The 24,287-nt window shown below is 50.3% G+C and overlaps 1 protein-coding gene and 1 pseudogene across 1 annotated transcript in view; one reads left to right on the top strand and one right to left on the bottom strand.

Moving 5' to 3' along the window:
* Nucleotides 1-3,562: 3,562 nt before the first annotated feature.
* Nucleotides 3,563-14,286, bottom strand: LOC116435490 (annotated as a pseudogene).
* A 2,609-nt stretch (nucleotides 14,287-16,895) lies between these two features.
* Nucleotides 16,896-24,287, top strand: part of LOC116435489 (zinc finger protein OZF-like) — a 45,538-nt gene continuing 38,146 nt past the window's right edge. Inside the window, exons 1-6 of the mRNA XM_032091823.1 lie at nucleotides 16,896-17,013; nucleotides 17,488-17,549; nucleotides 17,701-17,832; nucleotides 17,970-18,049; nucleotides 18,197-18,302; nucleotides 18,607-18,696. Of these exons, the coding sequence (XP_031947714.1) occupies nucleotides 16,896-17,013; nucleotides 17,488-17,549; nucleotides 17,701-17,832; nucleotides 17,970-18,049; nucleotides 18,197-18,302; nucleotides 18,607-18,696 (588 nt within the window). The remainder of the gene's footprint in view (nucleotides 17,014-17,487; nucleotides 17,550-17,700; nucleotides 17,833-17,969; nucleotides 18,050-18,196; nucleotides 18,303-18,606; nucleotides 18,697-24,287) is intronic.

The following is a 24,287-nucleotide window of genomic DNA, read 5'->3' as shown; positions in this document are numbered from 1 at the left end:
GCACAATTATTGATATTGCCAGTTTTTAAAACAACCGTGAAAAAAGGACATCCACCTCACATCACTACTGTTCATGGAGATAAAGGGTGTGGATCCACCAGTCCTAATCATGGAGCCAGAGTGTGGGTCCAGAGGCCAAATGGCCCGCCCGAGCCAGCTGAAGTTAAGAGCTGTAGGCAAAGACAACACTGTTTGAATCCTGAAACCTTGGTGAGAAAGATGGGAACGTATCCCTGCAGCCAAGTGTTCTATGTGAGAACAAAGAGATGTTACAGGATATTGTTTTGCAGAGCCTGCCAGACCAAATCTCCCTCTTTGCCCCAATGGTCCCTTTGGAAAGTGCTCTGATCCACGGCGCTCGATGTGAAGACTGATGTGCCACTGAGTGACTTCTGCAGACAGAAAGGGACCACTTAACAGTGAAACTATTGTTGATCTTGTTGATTTAATGTTGTCATTGTAATCGGAGCACTGGTTGGGAAAATAGATTTCTAACAGTAGGAGCAGAGATAGGGAACTCATTTAACCTCAGCAATTGCTGGGTGTGTGGAAGTCCAGAAGGATTCGATGACTGGCCTTGGCTGGCCCATCTGGCCCAACCCAAGTGGTGGGTTAGAAACTTGAGCACAGTTCATGATAAAAACAGAGTTCTAGACCGAGGGTGGCGATCCCTGACCACTGCATTTTCATAGAAAAGGCATTTCTTGCCTAAATTGGATAAAGAGGAATATATGTAGGAAAAAGTGTCTGTGGATGGATGTTGTCTCCTGGAATAGGTTGTATGCACCCACACTGTGAACTGTTCAATTGCACCCAGTAGAAAGGGAAATAGAACCAAACTCACGTACAGTTCTTTAATCATGGCTGGGTTAAGCGTTCCTATGAAGATTGTGAAAAGATACCCTTAAAGCACTCCCCGTATGATATTTTGGCTTGTCAACAAAGTAATTCAAATGCTTAAATCTAAGATTGTTTTATCAAAAGAATTGTTATGAAGGTTGTAGTTTATCTCTAGGTCAAAGGACTGATTGAAGTACTGAGGCCTGAACAACAGGCCCTGACTGAGGCCTGAACAACAGGCTCTGAGCCAAAGTTGACATCTACATGAACCTTCCAACCAAATGTTCTATTTCTATCTGCTCATTAACAAAGCATTATTAGCAATATGCTCCATGTTCATTGGTGAAACATGGATTTACCTTTCTGTATTTAGAAACTGGACAAGGCCCCATCTGGCCTTGTTTGGGGGTTTAGGATCAAACTCCCTCGGTTCCTCCTTGAGCCCTGGCCAGGCTTTGGGAACAGCCAAACAGGAGAATGAAACCAGATGTTCCCACACTAGAAGTGATGTCAGCTTGTTTGTTCAACCCTGTCAAAGCTGGGCCTTCTCACAGCGAGGTTGAAGCCTCGTTGCCTGCAAAGGTGGATGTACCTGCAGGAATTCCCAGGGTCTGGGAATGGCTCTCCAGTCCTTGGCTGTGACAGCTTCCCCCAGCTGATGTGAGGATGTGGATGATGGCACGGTCTGAGGGTGACTGGTGCTGTCTCTTTCTTGATTACTGTACGCAATCTTTGGTAGTGATGATTGGGTGCTTTGCTGGGCTTCTCCTTTTGTGATTCTTTGCAGTTTTGCATTATAATAAATTCCACTATTCCTGAACTTGGTGTCTGTGTCTTTGGTGCTGACCCTGCCCACTGGCAAAACAGACACTCAGGGCCCTGGGAGAACCAAAGGGGCCTTGCGACACCATGGGGCCTCGTGTAACCACGGGCGCCATAGTGACACCGTGGGGCCCAAAGGAACCAAGGGGCCAGCGTGACACTGCAAGGCCTCGTGGAACCATGGAGAGCATTGTGACACTGTGGGGACTCTTATAATCAAGGGTCCATTGTTTTCCTCTCCCTGCCGCGGCCCCAGCCCTGCAAAGAAGCCCAGTCCTGTCTGGCCCTGCAGCAGGAACTGGAGGCACTGGAGGTCCGGGACAGTGACTCTGTGTCTGGAATGCTCAGGAGATCCTCAGCTCGGGCAGCTCCTGCAGCCCCAGGGCCCCACTGGCCAGCACAGCAGCAGAGAGTTGGCCCTGGGGCTCCTCAGGCTGCTCCTGCTGCTATCCCAGGGACAGGGCAGCCTCTTGCCAGGGCTCCTGTGCACACACATGGGCTCCTGCTCTTCTCCTGGCCCATCCCAGCTCCCCACAGAGCCTTTCCCAGGGGAACACGTCTGTGCTGGCCTGAGCAGCCATTGCTGTAGCCTCTGCCCTGCTGCCCACAGCCCCCGAGCTGGGGGTGCTGCTCTGCAGAGCATGGGGGCTGTGCTGCCCAGGGCCATGGGCTGCCTCTGCTGGGCTGTGCTGCTCAAGCTGGGAGACAGAGCTCTGCAGCTGCTGGTGCTCCCTGCACTGACCCCCTCCCACACAGGCTCTGCTGTGGCCATGGAGGGTGCTCAGAGGTGCCTGCCTTGCTCCAGGGCTGGCACATGGGCTGGGGCTGCCCTGGATCCTCCTCTGCAAGTTCCCCTAGGGTCAGACGAGTCACTGCCCAGACTCCTTTCCCTGTACCTGCTGTGTCCCCTGGGGCTGCAGAGCTCTCATGGGTCACAGGAAACATTCAGTCCTTTATCTGTGGGTGAGCCCACCCTGGACAAGCCTGTGCCCAGTGAGCTCCACTCACTGCTGATCCCTGGCACACACTGTCCCTGCAGCTCCCCTGTGTTCTGCTGGCAGCTCCCAAGTCCCTCCAGAAGAACATTCCCCTGCCATCAGCCCTGGCACAAGCTGCAGAGCCCCAGGAAGGTTCATCACAGACCATTCACCATGGATTATTGATAAAACCAGATCAATAGAAGAGCTGTGGAGGCAAAGGCCTGCAAGCAAAGGCCTGCATGAGAAAAAGCCTCCATGAGAAAATCCCTGCGTGAGAAACAGGCCTGGGAACAAAAAGGAGTTTTTAGGAGGTACAGTGCTGTTCTGATAAAGATGTGCTGACCATGAGAAGGGAGGAAAAACTGTGATCTCTCAAGACAAAACATAAAGCTTGCCAAATGTAGTCTTTTATCTAACCCAATTATGTAGAAGTAAGAATGCGCCTTTGTAAGTTTAAACTAATTAAAGAACTGATAAGCTTGTATTCAATACTATATAAGTGCCTCTGTATTGCTAATGAACGAAGCTTGCTTACCAATCACATTGATTGTCTGCATGGCTTCCCCCATCCGAAGTCAGAATCCTGGTAGCTCCCAAGTCCCTCCAGAAGAACATTCCCCTGCCATCAGCCCTGGCACAAGCTGCAGAGCCCTGAGAAGGTTCATCACAGACCATTCACCACCTGGTGGGCACTGGCCACCAACAAGCAAAACCTGAACCACACCTGAGTTTCTTGAAGGCCACACTGGGACCCTGATCTCATCCCACTGAGCCCTGGGAGAACAAGGAACACAGGCAGCCTCTTTAGAGTCTGGTCCTTGGGCCTGTTCCTGACAGTGACTGTGGAGGGAGAGCAAAGCCTTCCTGCAGGGCCTTCAGGAGATGCCCTTTGCTAATGGAACTGCTGTGGCGGAGCCCAGCTGTGTCCCAGCAGTGCCCATGGCCTGTCCCTGCCTGTGACACGCAGCAGGACTCGCACCACCCGGACAGAGCTGTTGGCCTTACACCATCACAGCGGCTCCAAAGGAGAGAGTGGAAGTAATAGGAGAGGAGCTCTGAAAAGACCAAGTTCTGCTGCTCCCTCCCTGGCTGTGCTGCTCTGCTGGGACTCTTCCCCCCCACCGCCTGCAACACTGGCCCTGCCCTCCAGCTTCAGGGATGGACTCAACCAAAGGATCTCAAACAGAGACCTTGCTGATGGGTCCTTTATTTAATGTGAATACACACAGAGCAGACTCCTTATTGACACAGTCCCTGTCAACAGTCACATTCAGCCTGTAAACAGTGAATAAGATGCATAACAAAATCTTTTGGGTACAACATTAACATATGAGAAGAAAAAACGCCCCAAAACCACCACCACCAAAACAACCTCAGAAGGCAGGCTGGGCCTCTAATGATTACACTTTAGCCTATGGAGCTGAAAACAGGCAGGTTTTTGCTGCTGGAAAGCATCCAGTCATCATTTTCCTCAGGGCATCTTTGAGCTCCTGGTTCCTCAGGCTGTAGATGAGGGGCTTCAGGGCTGGAGGCGCCACCGAGTACAGAACTGGCAGTGCCAGGTCCAGGGATGGGGAGGAGATGGAGGGGGGCTTCAGGTGGGCAACAAAGCTAGTGCTGAGGAACAGGGAGACCACAGCCAGGTGAGGGAGGCACGTGGAAAAGGCTTTGTGCCATCCCTGCTCAGAGGGGATCCTCAGCACGGCCCTGAAGATCTGCACATAGGAGAAAACAATGAACACAAAAGAACGAAAAGTTAAACAGATGGAAAACACAACAAGCCCGAGTTCCCTGAGGTGGCAGTGTGAGCAGAAGAGCTTGAGGATCTGTGGGATTTCACCCAAGAACTGGCCCAGGGCATTGCCCTGGCACAGGGGCAAGGAAAACGTAGTGGCCATGTGCAGCAGAGCATTGAGAAAGGCACTGGCCCAGGCAGCTGCTGCCATGTGAGCACCTGCTCTGCTGCCCAGGAGGGTCCCGTCTTGCAGGTGTTTGCAGAGGGACATGTAGCAGTCGTAGCACTCGACGGCGAGGAGGGAAAACTCCGCTGAAATGAAAAAGACAAAGAGAAAGAGGCTGTGCAGCACCTCCTACATAGGAGGTGGTTCTGGTGTCCCAAAAGGGAATTGTGCCAAATGGCTCAGCTGCCGGCCCTCAGCCCTTCTGCTCTTCTGCCTGCCTCCCCCAGGCTGGTCAAAATGAGGACAGAGGTGCTGCCTGTGGAGAGATCCAGATCCCAGGCCTGGGGAAGCTGCTGGCACATCCATTCAAGTCGCTCAAGAGAGAAGAGACCACTTTATGGCTCTGGATGCTCTCTGCACCCACTTCAAGTTCATCTGTCAGCAGAAAGGTAAGAGAAGCTGTGGTGGGCTGCATCCCTGTGCACGGCCGCATCCCCCCGATGCATCTGCTCGTCTTCCCGGGCCTTGCGATGGCCCCTTCTGTGCAGACACAGGGCTCATGTGGGCTCTGCTTCTGTCACAGAACTTGAAATACTGTGGGCCAGAGAGAAGGATCATGGGCGCTCAGACCTGCCTGCCTAAAATCCTGCGAGAGGACTCGGTGTGGCTGGATCCAATCCCAGCCACAGACCTGTCCAAACTGTGTATAGTTCTAGAAAGTTAATTACCTTCTATATATAATTTATATAAGTTAACCATATATATACATTATATATTTGATAAATATATCTAATATATGAAAATTATGAGTAAATAATATATATAAATTATATCTACTATGTCATGTATATAAATTATATATACTGTGAATATATATTATATATATTCGCTATATATATAGATTAGCTTTTCAAATAAACAATGTCTTGAAATCGATTACAGAAATGATAATGACTGCAGCACACAGCTCTATCTATGAGTATAGTGCACAATTTTTAAAGCAATATGGAAGCAATTATGTTAAAGCTAGCAGACTTGGGAGGAAAAGTGAGAATTGTGAGTGGGAAATGTGAGGAGGAAAGGGTGGGAAATGTGCAGGCACAAAATGTTGGGAAATATAAGGGGACAAAATGGTGGGGAAACATGAGGGGAGAAAGGGGCGGGAAACATGAGGGGAGAAAGGGGCAGGAAACATGAGAGGAGATATGGTCGGGAAATGTGAGGGGAGAAAAGGGCGGGAAACATGAGGGGAGAAAAGGGTGGGAAATGTGAGGGGAGAAAAGGGCGGGAAATGGAACGCAAAAAAGGATAGGAATCTTGAGTAAAAGGATGGGAAATGAGAGGAAGAAAGAGTGCGAAACATAGGGAGAAAAGGTGAGAAACATGAGGGAAAAAATGATGGCAAATGTGAGGGGACAGAAGGGCAGGAAGTTTGAGGGGAAAAAATGGTGGGAAACGTGAGGGCGGGAAAATCAGTGGAAAACATCAGGGGCGAAAGGATCAGGAAATGTGAGGGGGAAATTTGAGAGGGAAACATGAGGAGAAAAGATGGGAAATGGGAGGAAACATGGGTGTGAAACATAAGGGGAAAAATGGCAGGAAACATGAGGCCAAAAATGATGGGAAATGTGAGGGGACGGAAGGGCGGGAAGCCTGAGAGGAAAAAATGGTGGGAAACTTGAGGCGAAAAGGGTGGGAAACGTGAATAAAAATGGGAAAATGGTGGGACAAATGACATGAGCCCAGGGGTGCTTTGTTTGGGGTCCTGCTTGGATTCAGCAGCTTGAGCTGTTTCTGTGTTACTGCACCATGAATAAATGGCTTTGTGGAACAAGACATCTGAGACTCTGCCATGGCAAACCTGGGGCTGAAGCAGTGAGGAAACCTGGTGTGACTGTGTGAGCAGGGACGTGTTGGGTCACTGGAGCTGCCGCCGTTGTGAATATGCTCCAGTCCCAGCAGTTAAAATCTGTGCCCTTGGAGGTTCTCCCAGAGGGACTCAACAAGCTCACACTGGATCGGTTCCTTAACACTGCCATGGCCACAGCAAGTACTTGCACCATTGCTTTGGCTGCTTCCCTCTTTGCCCACTCCCCTCAGAGTTTGTTCCTGTCCCAGTTATCAGCTCCTGTGCTGCCTTTCCCACTCCGTTGGAAATCTCCAATCACACAACTGTGTGTGCTTGGAACCCGAGCTGCTCTCCCCACGCAGTTCTCGGGTGATCTCAGCACACAGGGACAGGTGGGCTCAGGTCCCTGGGACAAGAGTCCCAGCGCCATGCAGCTCCATCACGAATGAGCTTGGGATTGGGGGTCCCTGGGGCGCTTTGGGGGTCTCAAGTGAGAGGTTCTGCAGTGGTTCCAGGTGAGGGGGTTGGGGGATCCTGGAGGAAGGTTGAGGGTCCCCAATCGATGTGGGGGTCCCTGGGGTGGTTTGGGGGTCTCAAGTGGGAGGGTCTGCAGTGGTTCCAGGGTTGGGGGATCCTGAAGGAAGGTTGAGGGTCCCCATTGGATTTGGGAGTCCCGGGGCTTTTTGAGGTGTTCCAGAAGGTAGTTGAGTGGCCCCAAGGGCATTTGGGGGGCGGAGGAGGGGGAGAATTGGGGGTTCAAGGAGGTGTTTGGGGGACACCGGAGGGGGATTGGAGGTCCCAGGGGGAGTCTGGATGGACTTGCAGGGCCCGGGGGGGAAGTTCAGGCAGGGTTCGGAAAGGGAGGGTGGTGGGAGTTTGGGGGTCTGGGATGGGTTTAGGACTGCCAACGAAGGCTAGAGGGGTCCCGGAGGAGGGCTTGGGGGATCCCAGAGAAGAGTTTGGGGGGTGCCAGGGTGGGTTTTGGGAGTCTCAGACAATCCCAAGTTATGTGACTCCCCAGTCTGAGACCTCCCAAGTATGATCTCTCTCAAATTGTAAGCCCCCAGTTGTGTGAACCACCAGAAATTTGACCCCAAGACAGAAACTCCAAACTCATGGAAACCCCCCAAATCTGAACCCCATTCCCATGATCCCCCCAAGTTGTGACCCTGAAATATGAGCCCCAAAATCTGACCACCCCAAGTCATGCGATTCCCCACAAAATGAGACCCCCATCATGTGAGTGTCTAATCTGCTCCCCCAGGGCTGTGTGCCTCCCCTACTCCTATGATGCCCCCAAGTCATGGCACCCCCCCAGTCTGAGCCCCCGCCACTCTGAGTCCCCCACTCTGAGCTCACCCAACTCCACTGACCCCTCCTCCCATTTGGGGCCCACATCAGTCAAACAAACCCCCCAGAGTCCAAACTCCCCAACATCTCACCCCCATTCCCATGACCCTCCAAATTGCATCACCCCCCATTCTGAGCCCCCCCCAAGCCGTGCGGCCCCCTCAAACCTGATCCCTCCCATTCCCACCTATACCCAAAATCTGAACCCCCTCAAATCGTGCGACTCCCCCACATTCCCAACTCCTCACATCCCCTGCCCCAATTCCCCCATGGTCCTGCCCCCACCACCTCCAAAATATCCCCAAACCCCCCTCGAGCCCTCATGACCCCCCCCCCACCTTGCTTAAAAAACACTCACGGAGCTTCAGGAATGATAAAAAGCTCTCGCCAACACCCACGACTGCAACGTAGGAATGATGCACGGTCCCCAGTCGTGGTATAACTGGAAACATTTATTAAAAGTCCACATAGCTTTTATTATATTTTCACTATTTGAGAACACAATCTTACAGAGCATGTGCAGAAAGCAGGGGTGAAAAGCTCAAGCCCAAGGAAGGCTTATGAGCCTTCGTCCAAAATGACCACCAGGAGGCTGACGACTGCCTCGTGCAGAAACCGCCCATGTGCTACAAGGGCTGACATCATCATCATGTGACTAGAAAATATGTTGCACTATGAAGGTTAGGAAAGTAGAATGTGTGCATTCAGTACAAAAGTGTAAAAGCTAGTACTGTGTGAAGAATGGACGAGTGAGTTTGTGGTGGAGCTATCCCCCTCACTCCCGGCATCGCATAAACAAATACCTGCTCTCTAGGCCTTATACTATGGAGCACTGTTTTCTTGACTAGGTTTCCAGGCATCAATACAAGAAAATATACATTCCAAACATCATAGAATCATCAAAAGCGCTCTAAGCCCTACTATAGCGAAACCAACGACATGTTTAACCCAAGGTCCGAAACGGAACCTTCCCAACCAGGAGAACAGGCCAAAAGGATCCCATCCCTGCTTTTGCTGCAGTTCTCCAGACAACTCCTTCAATTCCTGCATGCTTTTGGGAATGGATTCAGAGTGGTCACTCAGGTTCATACAGCACATTCCATCAAAGTCTTCACATCTGTGTCCTTGGGCTAGCAACAAAAACTCTATTGCTGCTCTACTTTGCAATGTTGCATGACGTACACAGTCGACATCCGTTAACAATGCTGTTAAAGCATTACTGGTAGCTTTACTTTCCCTCGCAAGCCAACAGCCTAGTTTATTAATTGTGATCAAGGCCTGTGCCGTACCAATAGAGGCAACTAAGGAACTAAAAATTCTTTTTGTATGATTCCAGAATTTAACCTCAGAGTTACAGTCAGGGCCAAGTGATTTAACATCATGCTTATTTTGCCTATGTCGCAGTGTCCAATTAGTTAGTGCTTCGAGATTGGGATGAAACATGGTTAAATGACCAAAAGTAATGGACCTCGCACTGCTTTTCCTGGAATGCCTTCCCATGCTCTGTTGCCACATATCAAAAATATGTTATCAGGCAGGCTTATTGCATTGGTCCCTGTTGCGACTTGGGAGGGAGTAGTGAGATTGCACCAGGCAGAGGCATCATGGTAAATGCCAGTGCCTCTTCTATCAACTCCTGTGTTGTCTGTGTTTGGATCATTAGCATAATTAGGGTAGAAACACACAGGAGCTTTTATAGACCCTAGTACATCCAGCTCTTGCGGCCACAGTGAGAGAGCAGAAAAGTTATTTATTTTTCTCATTAGCATTGCCCAAATGCCATCCCACAGACTGGCCAGCATCAGACTGCCGGGATCCCAAACACGCCCACGACGATCTATGCTTACCTGGAGTTGTACAATCACGTCTCACTGTCTGATTTTATAACTTGTTCCATTCATCCTTTGTCAAAGGAATGCCAACCAGACATGTCTGAAATGGATCACTAGCACTGGTCATGGAAATACAAAGGGTAGCTTGCTAAATTGCTTTGGCTAATGGCAGCCAAACATTGCTCTTGGGTTCTGGGACCCGTGCTTCATTCACAATCCTCAAGAATCCGCTGAGGATGGCAAAAAAGGCTTCCCATGTTGTGCCAGAACCCATTGTAACTGATTAGCAAACTAAAATTGAGCTGCCTTCAAGTCTTCATTCCTGCTGCAGCAGGTTTGATGTTCTTCGCAGGTAACCAATAGGGTCCTGTGGATAGAGAAACACAGCCACAACCACGTCCCCACGTTAGCAAAGGCACGGGGCCTAACCATGGTCCGCTCTGCAGACCTTTATAATAGGCGGTTGAGAATCTCTTAAGGTATCATGGGAACACCTTCTTTCACTTGCTGGAAATATTTCAAAAACTTAAAACAAATGTTGCTTTGTCCCAATTGTTCCTGAGCTGTTATACCAAGGGGATCCCCCCCTTTTTTGTTTAAGAAGCATTTTCGTTAAAAGGGCATGAGTGCGTTCCACAACAGCTTGACCTGTCGAGGAATGAGGTATGCCAGATACGTGACATATACCCCAAGAGTGAAAAAAGGTTTTCACTGATTGGGAGACATGTGCTGGATCATTATCAGTTTTTACTACCTTTGGGACTCCTAAGGTGGCAATAGCTCACAACATGTGCTTAATGACATCTCTTGCCTTTTCCCCTTTATGAGCAGAGGCAACAAAAGATTTGGAATAAGTGTCAGCTGAGACATGCACATATTTTAAGGTGCCAAAAGAAGAAATGTGTGTAACATCCATCTGCCAGACTTCCTTGACCCCTATCCCTCTCGGATTTGTACCTACCGTGGTAGGTAAAGGTGTTAAGTGTGCACAACCAGGGCAAGAATGAACAATTTGTCTGCCTTGAGAAAACGTAAGATCAAATTGTTTACTCAAAGCTTTTGCATTCTGGGGATAGAATTTGTGTGACACCTTTGTCTGGGCAATTTGATTTGGAACTGTTGCCATCATGGTTAGAGCATCCGCGACTGCATTGCCTTCCACCAGAGGCCCAGGCAAAGATGAGGGAGACCTAAGATGCATAACATAATGTCCTCGGTTACAATGTAAGATGGAACCAAAAGCATGTATTCTATTATCATCTTCACAAGCTCTTAAAGCAGGTGGGGCAGTGCTTTTTGTCTCCTACCATGACTCATCCCTGATAACTCTCTCCGGGGTCTGTCTCTGTTTAATGGCATGTCAAGGACCCACCACATGACTCATAGAATTACATCAGCCCATTGGGAGATGCTCTGCCCAGGGGGAGCAACTAAGCATTCCCACCTGCATATAATCTGGGCTTTGGAACAGCACAAGCAGCCCTTCCCTACTGGATTCCCAGAGGACAAGAGCTGCATAACCACCACTGGACCTTCAGAGGAGGACCAGACCTTTCTACAGGATCACCACTTCAACAGAACCACTTCAGGAGGACTGCAGCCACTGCTTCATCGGACTGCTACCACCACCCTGCCCGGCAGGGTGTCAGCTCGTATCCTGACTCTGTCAGGTTAAGCCAGTATTTCTGTGTTATTGCCTTGTTATGTATACTACTAAAGAACTGTTGTTCCTCTTTCTCATATAATTGCCTGAAAGCCCCTTAATTTCAAAATTATAATAATTCAGAGCGAAGGGGTTTATATTTTCCGTTCTGAGGGAGGCTCCTGCCTTCCTTAGCAGACACCAGTCTTTCAAACCAGACACATAAAAACAACACGATCGGCCTTGAACATAATCTTGCTGAGTAGACAACAGAATCAACAAATTCTTGTTGTGCACTTGCTTTAAAAAGGAATGTTCAATATGGCTTAGAATGCCAACTACGTATAAGCAACCTGATATTAGGTTGAAAGGTTCATTTGAAACAATCGCAAAACCTCTACGGCGGCTGCTAATTCTACCAGCTATGTTGACCCTGGCTGAAAAATCACAGAGTTTTCCCAATCCCCTGTGGAATTTTTCCAGGCAACAACTGCTTTCTCAGTTTTCCCAGAGCCATCGATGAAGACTCTCTTTGCACCACACAGGGGTTGTGATCATGTTAGAAAACGCAGCTGCAAAGAAAGATCTTTTAAACATTGCAAAAGTTTACTTTTCAGCAAAGAATTAACAATGTTTCCCAAAAAGTCTCTCAGGGCTGTCTCTCAAGATAATGATTCCCAGAACATATCCTGAAAAGCGTCTGCAGGCAAAGGAATGTGGATGTGAGAAGGATCTTCCCCACTTAGGCTCTGGCATCGTTTTCGACCTGTGGAAACAAATCTAACAATCACGTCAAGTAAAGGGGTCACTGGCTTTGAAAATGTGTGAGTTAAAAATACCCACTCTAGCACCCACAATTGCTGTTTATCAACACACCGCTGTGCTATTAGTGCATCTGGTTGGAATTCAGCCAGGATAAGGAAAAGCCTCAGAGGTAACTCTGCTTGTTGTCTGGATACAAAGGATGTCTGAATTTAATCTGTCACAAGTTGCAGTGCTTCACGGGCTTCTGGATTGAGTTTGTGAGGACATGTTAAACCTGTGTCTCCCTTAAGTAAATTAAATAAGGGTGACAATTCCTCAGTGGAGGTACCAAGGGTAGGTCTGAGCCAATGAACAGCTCCTAATAATTTTTGCAAATCATTTAGCATTTCAATAGAGGTCCTCACCACAATGGGCTGAGGAACAATTTCCTGTTCAAATAATAGAAACCCCAGGTATTTCCAGGGTGGGACAGTTTGAACTGCTGCAATACAAAGACCAAATCTGTCAAAAGAAAGACACAAAAAGGCAAAACAGTTTTGCAATACAAGAGTCATCTGCTACTAGCAGTGTATCATCCATATAATGATACAATAGAACTGTTGAAAACTGTTGCCGCACCGGTTGTAAAGCACTTGCTACCACAACCTGGCATATTGTAGGACTGTTTACAACCATCCTTGAAGCCCACCGTTGGTGCAGCCCGGAAACGTTGCAGGTCTAGGATCATTTTAGGAGACTGTAAGTCTCTGTTCAGGGAGCCATTTGCAACGTATGAACGATGCACAGTCCCCAGTCCTGGTACCACCAGCAACATTTATTGAAAGTGTACATAGCTTTTATAGTATTTTCACTCCCAGGTTAGAATAGCGTGAGCCTGGATATCCAATAGTATAACTGTTGTGAGAAACAAAGCCCACTCCTCTTTTTTTGGGGGGTTTAGAAATTTAATAAGGGACTATAGGAGATAAAGGTCACTTAAAGCAAAACCGACAGTGCTGGGTGCTTGGCCATGGCCAGAGGCACAAAAAGTTACACAAACTTTCCGTTTACATACTTTAACACTATACATATTAATAAACCACAATGCATATGCATCATTTTTCTAAGAACTAATTTACGTTTCTTTAGAAAAGATTAACATAGTTCCTCCCCTGATCTGCCTTTTTAGACAATGTGTAACATGATCGTGAAGGTCTTCGGGGGTCTTCTTCGATGAAGGCTCAAGGTCTTCCACATCTGAACTTTTCAACTTCGTCTTTGGAGCATGTGCAGTTATGGTGTTCCTTGGTCTTTCTGGATCTAACTGTTTTAACTTCTCCATTTTGTGGCTAATTGACTTTACATTTGCCAATTTCTCATTAGTACATCCTGCTGCTTCCCAAAATAGCTATACTTGCCTATTTTTGAGATTATTCACCTGCTGAGTTTCCGTTTATTTAAGCATTAGGCGATTAGTTAACCATATACGAGCTATTACATTGGATAGAAGGTTATGATTCAGGTTATATTTGTATCTTATAACTCAACCTATATAAGCATCTTGTAACTTTGACCCCGGTTATAACATTAACTAGTTAATATCTGCGTAGCGCAGTCATTCTTAACATAGTTGCACATAATATTTCCTAACATATTCTGATAGATAATATTTCTTAAATTTTACTACCTGTGAAAGCCAATGCTATAATAGCTGTTTATCACACTGTTCATACGTCTGCTAACCGGTAATATACGTGATCAAGTCCCTAATAGCAATATCAGCCTTTCTTCCCCAAGACAAGTGCTTGTAGAACAATTTCTTCTGCAAAACTACTGTGCTTCTGCTACTTGTTCCATTTTACATCTCTCCTGCCTTGACTGAATAGTCCTTTCTTTCTAACGAGACCTCTTTGTTCTCTTATTACAACTTTTCTTTGTTTTCCTTCCCCACACACAACACATCACAAAACACCGTAGAAAGGGGGGGATCCCCCAATCCTCACTCAAAACCCCCCTCGGTGAGCGCCCCAATTCCACACCAATTTCCCCCGGAGACTCCCAGTCTCCCCACAACCTCCCTATCTCAGAGGGGGTCCCTGACACCCCCAATGTCCCTCCCCAGGCCCTGCTTGGGGTGGAGGGGCTTCTGCTCTTCCTCAAGGGGACGGTGATGGCCTGGGGGGGAGCAAAGGGTGATGTTGTGGGCCCCTGAACCGTAAAACCACCACAAAACCACCCTTTTCACCTCAAATCATCCCCAATTCTGCCACCCACAGGGGCTCTTCTTCTTCTCCTTCTCCTCTTCTTCCTCCTCCTCATCATCCATGGGCGTGGGAGGAACACAGGGGAGGCTGGGGTCCCTCCAAAACCCAACCCTCCCCCAAAACCTCACATACTCCCCTTTCTACCCCACTCCCCCGTTCCCCCCCAATCCATATTTTCTCCTTTCTCCCACTTTTTGGCCTCAAGGAGTCCCTTTTGCACCTCAAATCCTGCTCCCAAGCCCCCACATTCCTACTCTGCACCCCAGATTTCCCCTTCTCACAACAGAAATCCCCCATTCGCACCCCAAATTCCTCCCAATACCCCCAAATCCCCTCAATGCCCCCTCCCCTCCCTCGCCCCGGCCCCTCCCGTCCACCGAATTCTCACTAATCCTGCTCTTCCCACCCCAAAGCACCCCGCACCCCCCCTTCTCCCTTCTCCCCTAACCTGACCTCCCCCTCACATCCCCTCTCCACCCCTCCAACCCCCCCAGACTGCCCCACAACCACCCCGATGCCCCCCGACCCTGCCCGGGCCCTGCCGCCACCGGACCGCGCCTCTTCCGCTCCCTAGCGCCGCCTACCGGGGGGGAGGACCCGCGTCCCGCTGCCTTGCCAGGCGCCACTGCCTGCCCGGCCGCGCTCCCTCACGGAGCACCCCCGCTCCAGCCACGCCACGCCCCACCCACACACTCAAGGCCAGCGGCGTCTCCGTGTCCCTGCCGCATCCCCCGACCTCGCTGCCCCTGGCCACGCACCTTCCTCTTCTGCCTCATCTCCGACACGACAGCCCTGCTCAGCCCAGCCGGCTTTCTGTCTTCTCACTTTTACTGAAATCCCTTTGCAAGAATAAAACTCTTACGACTTTCCATCTCCCCACTGTAGTCCGTTTCCTCCCATCAGTTCTTGCCAAGAGGCCGTTCCCTTCCGTGGGAAGCAAAGTGATAGGAATGTGACACGGATTCTCCAGGTCAGGGTCAGTGGTGTGGACCGCCAGAGCCAACAGCGCACAAGTGAACCCTCTGCGTGCTGGCACCACCCGAGAACCGCATGGGGAGAGCAGCTGGACTTCCAGGAACACACGATTGGACACAGAGATTTCCAGCGGGGTGGGAAAGGCAGCACAGGAGCTGATAACTGGGACAGGAACAAATTCTGAGGGGAGTGGGCTAAGATGGGGAACCACCAAAAGCAATGGTGCAAGGACTTGCTGTGGCCATGGCAGTGTTAAGGAACCGATCAAATGTGACATTGCAGAGTCCCTCTGGGAGAAATCCCAAGGCCACAGATTTTAGCTGCTGGGACTCGAGCATATTCACAGCAGCGGCTCCAGTGACTCCAACTTGAGTCCCCATGGAACCACTCACACAGTCACACCAGGTTTCCTCACTGCTTCAGCCCCAGGTTTGCCATGGCCGAGTCTCAGATGTCTTGTTCCACAAAGCCATTTATTCATGGTGCAGTAACACAGAAACAGCTCGAGCTGCTGAATCCAAGCAGGACCCCAAACAAAGCACCCCTGGGCTCATGTCATTTGTCCCACCATTTTCCCGTTTTTATTCACGTTTCCCACCCTTTTCCCCTCAAGTTTCCCACCATTTTTGGCCTCATGTTTCCTGCCTTTTTTCCCTTTATGTTTCACACCCATGTTTCCTCCTGTTTCCCTTCTTTGTCCCTCACGTTTCCTGCCCTTTCCTTCCCTCACATTTCCTGCCCTTTTCCCCCTCACATTTCCTGCCCTTTTCTCCCCTCACATTTTCCACCCCTTTTCCCCATCACGTTTCTTGCCATTCTTTCCTCCTCACACTTCCTGCCCTTCTATCCCTTCACATTTGCCTTCACTTTTTCCCTCACATTTCCCCCATTTTCTCCCCTTCTCTTTCACACCCTTTCTTCCTCTAATTTCCCATTCTTTTTGCTCACGTTTACTGTCTTTTTCTTCCCTCACATTTCCCGCCCTTTTCTCCCCTCACCTTTCCCGCAATTTTGTCCCCTCATATTTGCCATTTTTTACTTCACATTTTCCACCCTTTTCCCCCTCATGTTTCACACCCTTTTCCCCTCACATTTCCCCCCGTTTTCTCCCCTCCTGATCCTGCCCTTTTTTCCCATCATGTTTCCTGCCCACAAGTCTCCCTTTCCTCTTGAGTCGTCCACTCATGCTGGGTGTCTCCTTGTCCATCCACCTGGCTGTCATCACAGGCCTTACTCTCCTTTGTCATCCATAAGGTTTGGCAGCTCAGGGCTCTTGCTTTCTTTCATTGCTGGTTTTAGTCAATTGTTCATAACTCAACCTGTGACCTTTCACTTTTTAGCCTGCAGTTCTCCTCTCCATCCTGCTGCAGGGGAAAGGGGAGGGGGAGTGCGAGAAGGGAGCAGTGCATGATTTGGAGTGTTTCAGTGGGAGCACCATAGTGGGGGAACTGGGGTGTCACAAAGGGCCCCCTGTGACCCGCCACCTGCCCCTAGCAACAGCTGGAAGGGTTTATTGACGTGGAACCAGCGCCCAGCCTGCAGTGTCCGGCAGGACAGCGACAGGACAGGACGGGAGCACACAGCTGGCGAGAAGCCTGCTGGTTTTAGCTCACGTCTTGCCCTGCAGCAGGGAGTTAGATATTAAACCAAACCTTCCCCCTTGCCTAGACTCAGAACTTCTTCTCTGTTCAGTAGAATGGATAAGAGACCCCCAAGACGGCCCAGGGTGGCCTGGGAGGAGGACGCGGCTCCTCAGGAGAGCAGCTCTGCAGCGGAGCCCGTTGAGGTGACCATGGTGCAGCCATTGCAGCCCAGTGAGTGAGGGGCCCTGTGGGACTGGGCAGGGCTGGGATCAGGTTTCCCCGGCACACGGGCAGATGGGGATCACAGGGGTGGGAGTGATGCCGGAGTGCCAGAGCTGCTCGGGGCAGGACACCAGCCCCGGCACAGCCTGTTCCGAGGAGGGGGAGAGCAGAAGGGGCCCCAGCTGCTGCTCTGGGGCGTGGGCAGCGAGGGTCAGTGGCTGGCAAGAGGCAGTGGTGCTGTGGGATGCTGGACGTGTCCCTCTCCTCTGCCAGAGTGCTCCTCAGCCCGGGGCACTGGGCATTGCCCTGCCATGGTGTGCTCCAGCAGGGCAGCTCCTCTGATGGGCATCCTCCAGTCGGGAGCTGCACTGAAAGGCCGTGCCAGGGGAGTGGGCACAGCATGGGCAAACGGCAGATCTCTTTCCTCTGCTCTCTCCTCTCCCCGCACCCTCTTCAGCTCTCTCTTCTCTCCCCCTCCATTAGATGCTGTGTATGGACAGGAAGCCATGGACTTCATCCAGGCCTTTGCCAGCAGCCCCGACCAGGTACCCACGGCCTGCTGGACAGCGCCTGTGCCCGGCCAGGGGTGCTGGCTCTGCAGAGCAGCTGCTCCCACAGGGCACTGCACCCTAAGGGCTCTGGTCCTACTGGAGGGGTGTCCTCGCTTTATGCTGCCCTGTTGTCTCTGTCCTCCAGCTCCAGGATGAGGATCTGAAGCTCAAGTTCCTCGACAGCATCTGTATCCTGTGCAGAGCTGCCAAGGACTGTGGCTTCTGCAAGGACCTGGACGCTTTCTACCACAAATACAAGCTGGGAGAGAAGATCCAGGTGAGGGGGCACCCGGCAATCTGGGGAACGGAGCAACAAGCCTCAGCAGCCTGTGAGGGCAGTGCGTGGGCAGGGCAAGGCTCTGGTGGCACTGGGTGCTGGAAGCTGCCAGATTGCAGACCAGCTGTGCTCTGCAGGTGCTGCTGCAATTGGAGCCCAAGTACGAGATTTGCACGGAGGTGCGGCGGCTGGCCATGCTCGCTATTGCCGGACTGAGGTACCGGCCCATCACACCTGCAGACCCCTGCCCAGCACTCTGTGCCCACCTGCCCATCCCTCCTGGAAGCCCAGCCCCAGTGCTGCAGGAGACCTTGAGACACTGCTCCCAGCACCAGTGGCCAGCTGGGCCCCTCTCTCTTTGCAGCACGCTGGGGACGGTGCTGGAGAACAGAAGAAAACTCTTAAGACTCTGCTTCAACAGCATCTTTTTCCTTCCTCCAAGCGGGGAAATGACGAGCCGGGAAGCATCTGTGTATTCTCGGCTAAGTGCTGGGTGAACTGGAGGAGCCTCCAGTCTGTCCAGGCTGCTCCCGACCACCCTGTGCTGCCTAAGGACCAAAGATCCAAGGCAGGCCACGGTCTCAGCTTCGCTTTCCTACCCTCATCCCTTCATGCCTTGCCAGGCTCCAGCCACCTCCGGCAATGCCGGCTGCTCTGCCCCTCAGCACACGGCCTGCTCCTGTGTCCCTCCCGTCACACTGGAACTTCAGATCAGTCTCCTGGGAGTGGGAGGGACAGCAGAATCACGGCCACTGCTCTCTGTCGTCGTTGCAGACCCTGTATGCCATGGACACCATGCTGGAGGTGATGGTGTTCAGCTCTCCTGCCTCCAAAACCAGCAAGATGCTGCAGGACATCTTGGAGGTCTGGCCTGTGCACAGAGTGGGGGTCAAAGGACTGTTCCTCACTTAGGAGGGGAAGGAGCCCGGGCTTGTGTCCAGTCTTGTCCTGGCTCCTGCCAAATGAACCCTGTCCCGGCCAGAATCAGGACATTCCCCCAGTGCTGTGCTCAATGCCGGCTCCTCTGCAACACCAAAGACCTTCAGCCTTGTCACTGCCCAGAGGGGCAGTGCTGGCCCGGCCGCACAGCTCGTTTTCCCCACAAGTTGCAGGAGGTGAGAAGGCAACACTTGCAAACGCTGACTGCGAGCCACAGCGCCGGCTGCGCACCATTAACCTCAGCTCTGGGACCACTGTCTGCCCCAAGCTCCGGGGGATGCACTGGGAGCCCGGCTGGGCTCTGCCCTGGGGCCACCCTCCAGTGACAGCTGCAAACAGGGAGCATTTAATTGCCACCAAGAACCCAGCCACGCGTGGAGGGGAGCGTCAGGGTTCCGTCAGCTTCCCTAGCATCCCCACGGTCTCCAGGGCTCCCCGAGCTTCTGTGGTGTCACAGTGGAGCCAGGGTTCCATCAGCTTCCATAGCGTCACCACGGTCTCCAGGGCTCCCTGAGCTTCTGTGCTGGTGTCACAGTGGAGCCAGGGTTCCGTGTAGGTCCCCAGCATCACAAAGGCTCTCCTGGGAGCCACGGGTCACAAAGCACCGTGGGTTCTGTGCAGCCCCGCTGTGTCACAGTGGCCGCTGGCTTCCACAAGCCCCCGCAGTGTCCCAGTGGGCCCGTGGCTTTAGGAGTGGGTGGCTGGCAGTTGGTGCCCCGCCAGCGGCTGGGGGAGAAGCAGCAGGGACAGCGTGCGGACAGTGCCATGGCCACTTCTGTGGCCACTCGTGTCTCTGTCCCAGGCACAGCCGTGGTGTGGAACACCGGCTCCGGCTCCTTTGGTTATGCAGGTGGCAGTCTCGGCCTGGAGCATGGCTGCTCCCGGGGGACACTCTGGGGCAGGAGGCTGCTGGAGATTCATCCCCACACGCTGCAGCTCCTTGTCATGAGGTGCTCGGAGTGATTCTAAAGGCTGTTCCCACCAGGCACTTCTCTGGCTTAGAGCTGTTGAGCTGTCAGCAGGAATGCAAAGGCCAAGCTCGTGAGCCTTTTGTCCTGGTGCCTTTCATGTGTGAGCAGTCCCTGGTGCCGTTGTCTTTGGATCCTGACTCTGCGAGAGGGAAGGCTTAGGATGGTGCCTAGAGCTGAGAAGGAAAGTGCCCAGAGCAGCGTGTGTGCTGCTGCTTTGAGGGCTGCAGTTGAAGTTGTAGGCAGCAAGAGCTTTCTCAGCTGGCCCTTTTGTGAGCTCTGCTTTTGCCAGATGGCTTCAAGTGTGTGGCGGGACACTGGGAGAGGGAAAAGATTTGTTAGGGCAAAGGAGTTCATCTTGCTCTTGGAGTGTGGGTGCAAAGAAGAGTCTGCACTTGGAAGGGGAAGATTAGGGAAATCTTTTTGCCCTGACACCGTTGATTTGAGCGTGGGGAAGTTTCCAAGTTGCCTCTGCCCTTGGGGTGCTTTCCAGCTGGGCTCGCAGTGATTCCTTCCTCTGCAAGTGGGCAGCGCTATCATGTGCTTGTTTCGATGGGCACTGACAGTGCCCAGCAAAAAGCCAAGCGCTCCGCTGGCGCGGCCCCAGTCGTGTGCGAGCAGTCAGTGGAAGAGCTCGGCTGTGCATCCTGCCTCTTGGAGACATAAAGGAATGGGATCCTGCATGCAGCAGGGAAGGAGGAGGAATCGTTTCGCTGTTGGCTGTGCAGTTTCTAGGCTGCAAAAGAAAAGGCAATTCCAGCACGGCCTCTTTCTTTAGAACCTTTTCCGTGCCATCAGCTGCTCAGCATGTAAGTCACACCCTCTGAAATGCATCCAAATCCCTGAAGATATGCTTTTTCTCTCAAGCTCAGTGTACCATCTTACCCTCTCATTTTTGCATATGCCAAACCCCCTTCCAAACATCCAGCAGCTGCTTGTCAAGAAAAAGTCCTAGAACAAAAAGCCACTGCTGGCTTTCATAGCCCCTTTGCTGTCTAGGAACTAGAGGAAACAAGCTAGCGATAGGCACTTTCTTTCTCAACTCCATAGAGCGCATCCTTCTCTCAAGGTGGCAGAGTCCTTGGTGGAAGTGAAGCATCTCCAGCTGCAGTTCAGACTGAGGGATGTGCTGATGCCTTTTCCTGGTCTTAAAATCAAGAATCACACATGGTTAGAAGGGGAAAAGGGATTTTACCTTGGTATTTATTTTTGGGATCCTTAGGTATACACGTGTAGGTCATACGCATCGAGATGCACCGTGCTGAATCTATCTCTGTCTCTGTCTGTGTTTCCCTCCCCCCCAACATTGGGTATAACATGATAGGTTTTACTAATTAGCATATCTATCAAAGATTCCCCAATGAGAGACTCAAGTGAGCCCCCTTCCCCAAGGAACCTTCCCCTGGATGGTTCTATCTTGGTTTACAGAATGTGTTCTGGAGAGGACCTTGGGGTCTGCGGCACATTGATCCCTAGCTACAAAGCTTCTAAAATGTTTAGTCTTTAGCTTGACAAACAAGTCCAAGAATGTAGGCAAAAAGCACTAGGAATACAGAAGTTTTAAAAAAGGTGTAACAGGGGTATAAAAGAAAAGGCAAAAATCTTCATGGCATCACTTCCCCCCTTTTAGAGACTAACAAACCTCTATCCTTCTAGTTTTTTCTCTACTCTATTTTTTACCCCCAGAGCCAGTTTACACAACCAGCTGCTTCACAGGAAATTACGCAGATAATAACTACAATTACAACTATTATGAATATTTCTTTTACCCAGGCCCAGTTTGGTAACCATGAGGTGAGGGTATCAAAAATATGATCAAATTTTAAGGTGTTATTTCTAGAAGCTACTTCATGTAGAATTTGCGTTCTCTTCCAAATTTCATCCAAGTCTTTCTTAAGTCTTCTATTAAAATGCTAATCAATGGCCAGTGACACTTCCCATCTAGGGGCGGTAACTGAGTACAGATTTAGCAATCACTTTTATTAAGAATTTTGGAAACATTTTGGACCACAGTCTTATGTAAATCATGGGGTGAACCCTGAATCATGGTTACCAGTTGGGCAAACAGCAAACATGTAAAAAACAGTTTAAACTGCATCTTTCTGATTTGTATCAGTCTCTGTCTTCTTGGTGATTTCGGGAGCAGAAGCTTTCTTCACCCTGGAGTAGTGAATCCGCGGTCCTTTGCCAGCAACCTTGACCGCAGTAAAAGTGGTCAGCAAAACTTGGAAAGGTCCCTTCTACTTGGCTTGCAAGGGGTCACTGTCCCAGCACTTGATGTAGACCCAGTCTCCAGGCTGGAACGGATGAGCAGGTGTGTCCAATCCTATTGGTTTGGAAAACACGACGAATCCCTGGAGCTTCTGCAAAGTGGAACTCAGAGCCATTAAATATTTTTGCAAATCATTTTTACCTCTCATATGAATTTCCCCTGAGATATGTGGAACCTGGTATGGCCTGCCATATAATATTTCATAGGGACTGATGTTGTCCCTTCGCCTTGGCTGTATGCGGACTCTTAGCAAGGCTACAGGCAGGGCTTGAACCCACGTCATGGATGTCTCTTGACAAATCTTGCAAATCTGGGTTTTGAGGGTTTTCATGAGTTCAACTTTGCCACTTGCTTGGGGCCTGTATGGTGTGTGCAGGTTCCAGGTAAGTCCTAAAATCCTGCTAACTTCCCCAACCACTGTTGCAACAAAATGTGGTCCCCTATCTGATGACATTCCCAAAGGAACCCCAAATCTTGGTATTATATGATTGAGCAAAGCTTTCACTACTTCTTTTGCTGCGACAGGGGAAAGCCTCAGGCCATCCACTGAAGGTGTCAACCAGTACCAGTATATACCTGCATCCCTCTTTGTGTGGCATCTCAGCAAAATCTATTTGCCAATAATCTCCTGGGAGATCTCCTGTCTTTGTCACTCTTAACACAATTCTCTTGCTTGTGTCAGGGTTGTTTCTACAGCAGGTTTCACACTTGCTTGTTACAGATTGTACAGTATCAGTCATTCTTCTCCCTATTACTACTTTCTTCAAATGTTTTAAAAGATTTTCTGTTCCCCAGTGGGTACTTTCATGCTCTCGTTGGGCAATTTCCAGAAGGATCAGGGGTGGAACAACGACTTGTCCTACTGGGGTAACAGCCCACCCACCTTCTTTGATTTCAGCCTTAAGGAACTTAATTAATTTGTGATCCCTCTGATTGTATTTTGGGGTAAATGATGACAAATCTATCTCTTTCTGTGGCACCACTGCAAAAATGCCTTTTTCTGCAATCCCCCTGGCTGTTTCGTCAGCAAAACAATTTCCCAGTTCGGGGGCTGTTTTCTCTTTTTGATGACCCTTGCAGTGCATGATTGCCACTTCCGTAGGCTTCCAAATGCTCTGTAAAAGTGCAAGAATTCGTTTAGCATGCTTAACTTCATTACCTTGAGCAGTCAGCAGGCCACGTTCCTTCCAAATAGCTCCGTGGGCATGAACAACACTGAAGGCATATTTGGAATCAGTCTGTATGTTCACTTTCTTCTCTTCACTCAGTTCTAGAGCTCTCGTTAGTGCAATGAGTTCAGCTTTCTGTGACGATACATCTGGAGGCAAGGCTTTTGCCTCAATGATTTTATCTGAGGTGGTTACAGCGTAACCGGTCATCCTCCTACTGTTTCTCATGAAGCTGCTCCCATCAGTGTACAGTTCCCAGTCTGGATCTTTCAAAGGAACATCTTTCAGGTCTGGTCTGCTGGAATAAGTTTCCTCTATTGTCTGCAAACAATCATGCTCAGGCACACGTCAAGTAATGTGGATGATAAAAACATCGCAGGGTTTACCACAGAAGTTGTCTTTAGAGTAACATCATCCTGTTCCAACAACACAGATTGGTATTTGAGCATTCTGCTAGGGGAGAACCAGTGTCCCCCCTTTTGCTCCAGCACATTTATCACTGCATGGGGTACATACACAACAATGTGCTGCCCAAGGGTGAATTTACGGGCCTCCTGTATCAGAAGGACTGTTGCTGCCACAGCTTTCAAGCATCCTGGCCAACCCTGGGCTACATTGTCTAGTTGTTTTGAGAAATAGGCCACAGCTCTTCGCTGGTCTCCAAGGTGCTGTGCCAGTACCCCCAGAGCAACATTCAGTCGCTCATGTGTAAAGAGTTCAAGAGGTTTAGTCAAGTCCCGCAGCCCCAGAGCTGGGGCTGACATCAAGGAATGTTTCAGCTGTTTAAATGCAGCTCTGGCATTCTTTGTCTAAATAATTGTCCCTTTCTCAGCTGCTTTAAGGACCTCATATAAAGGTCTCACCAGTATACCGTAGTTGGATATCCACAGGCGACACCAACCTACCATTCCCAGGAAGGCCTGCAACTCCCTTACAGTATGGGGCTCTGGAAGTTGACAGATGGTTTCTTTCTGTTCTCTGCTGAGTTGTCGATGTCTACAGAAAATTTCCAGGCTCAGGTATACCACTGTTTCCCTGGCAACCTGTGCCTTCTCTTTCGAGACCCGATACCCACTTTGGCCCAAAAAGTTCAACAGACTGACAGTG

This window comes from Corvus moneduloides, chromosome 27 (genome assembly GCF_009650955.1).
Source record: "Corvus moneduloides isolate bCorMon1 chromosome 27, bCorMon1.pri, whole genome shotgun sequence".
Lineage (NCBI taxonomy): Eukaryota > Metazoa > Chordata > Aves > Passeriformes > Corvidae > Corvus > Corvus moneduloides.
Note: the sequence above shows the minus strand (reverse complement) of the source record. Positions and strands in the feature narration are given on the sequence as shown.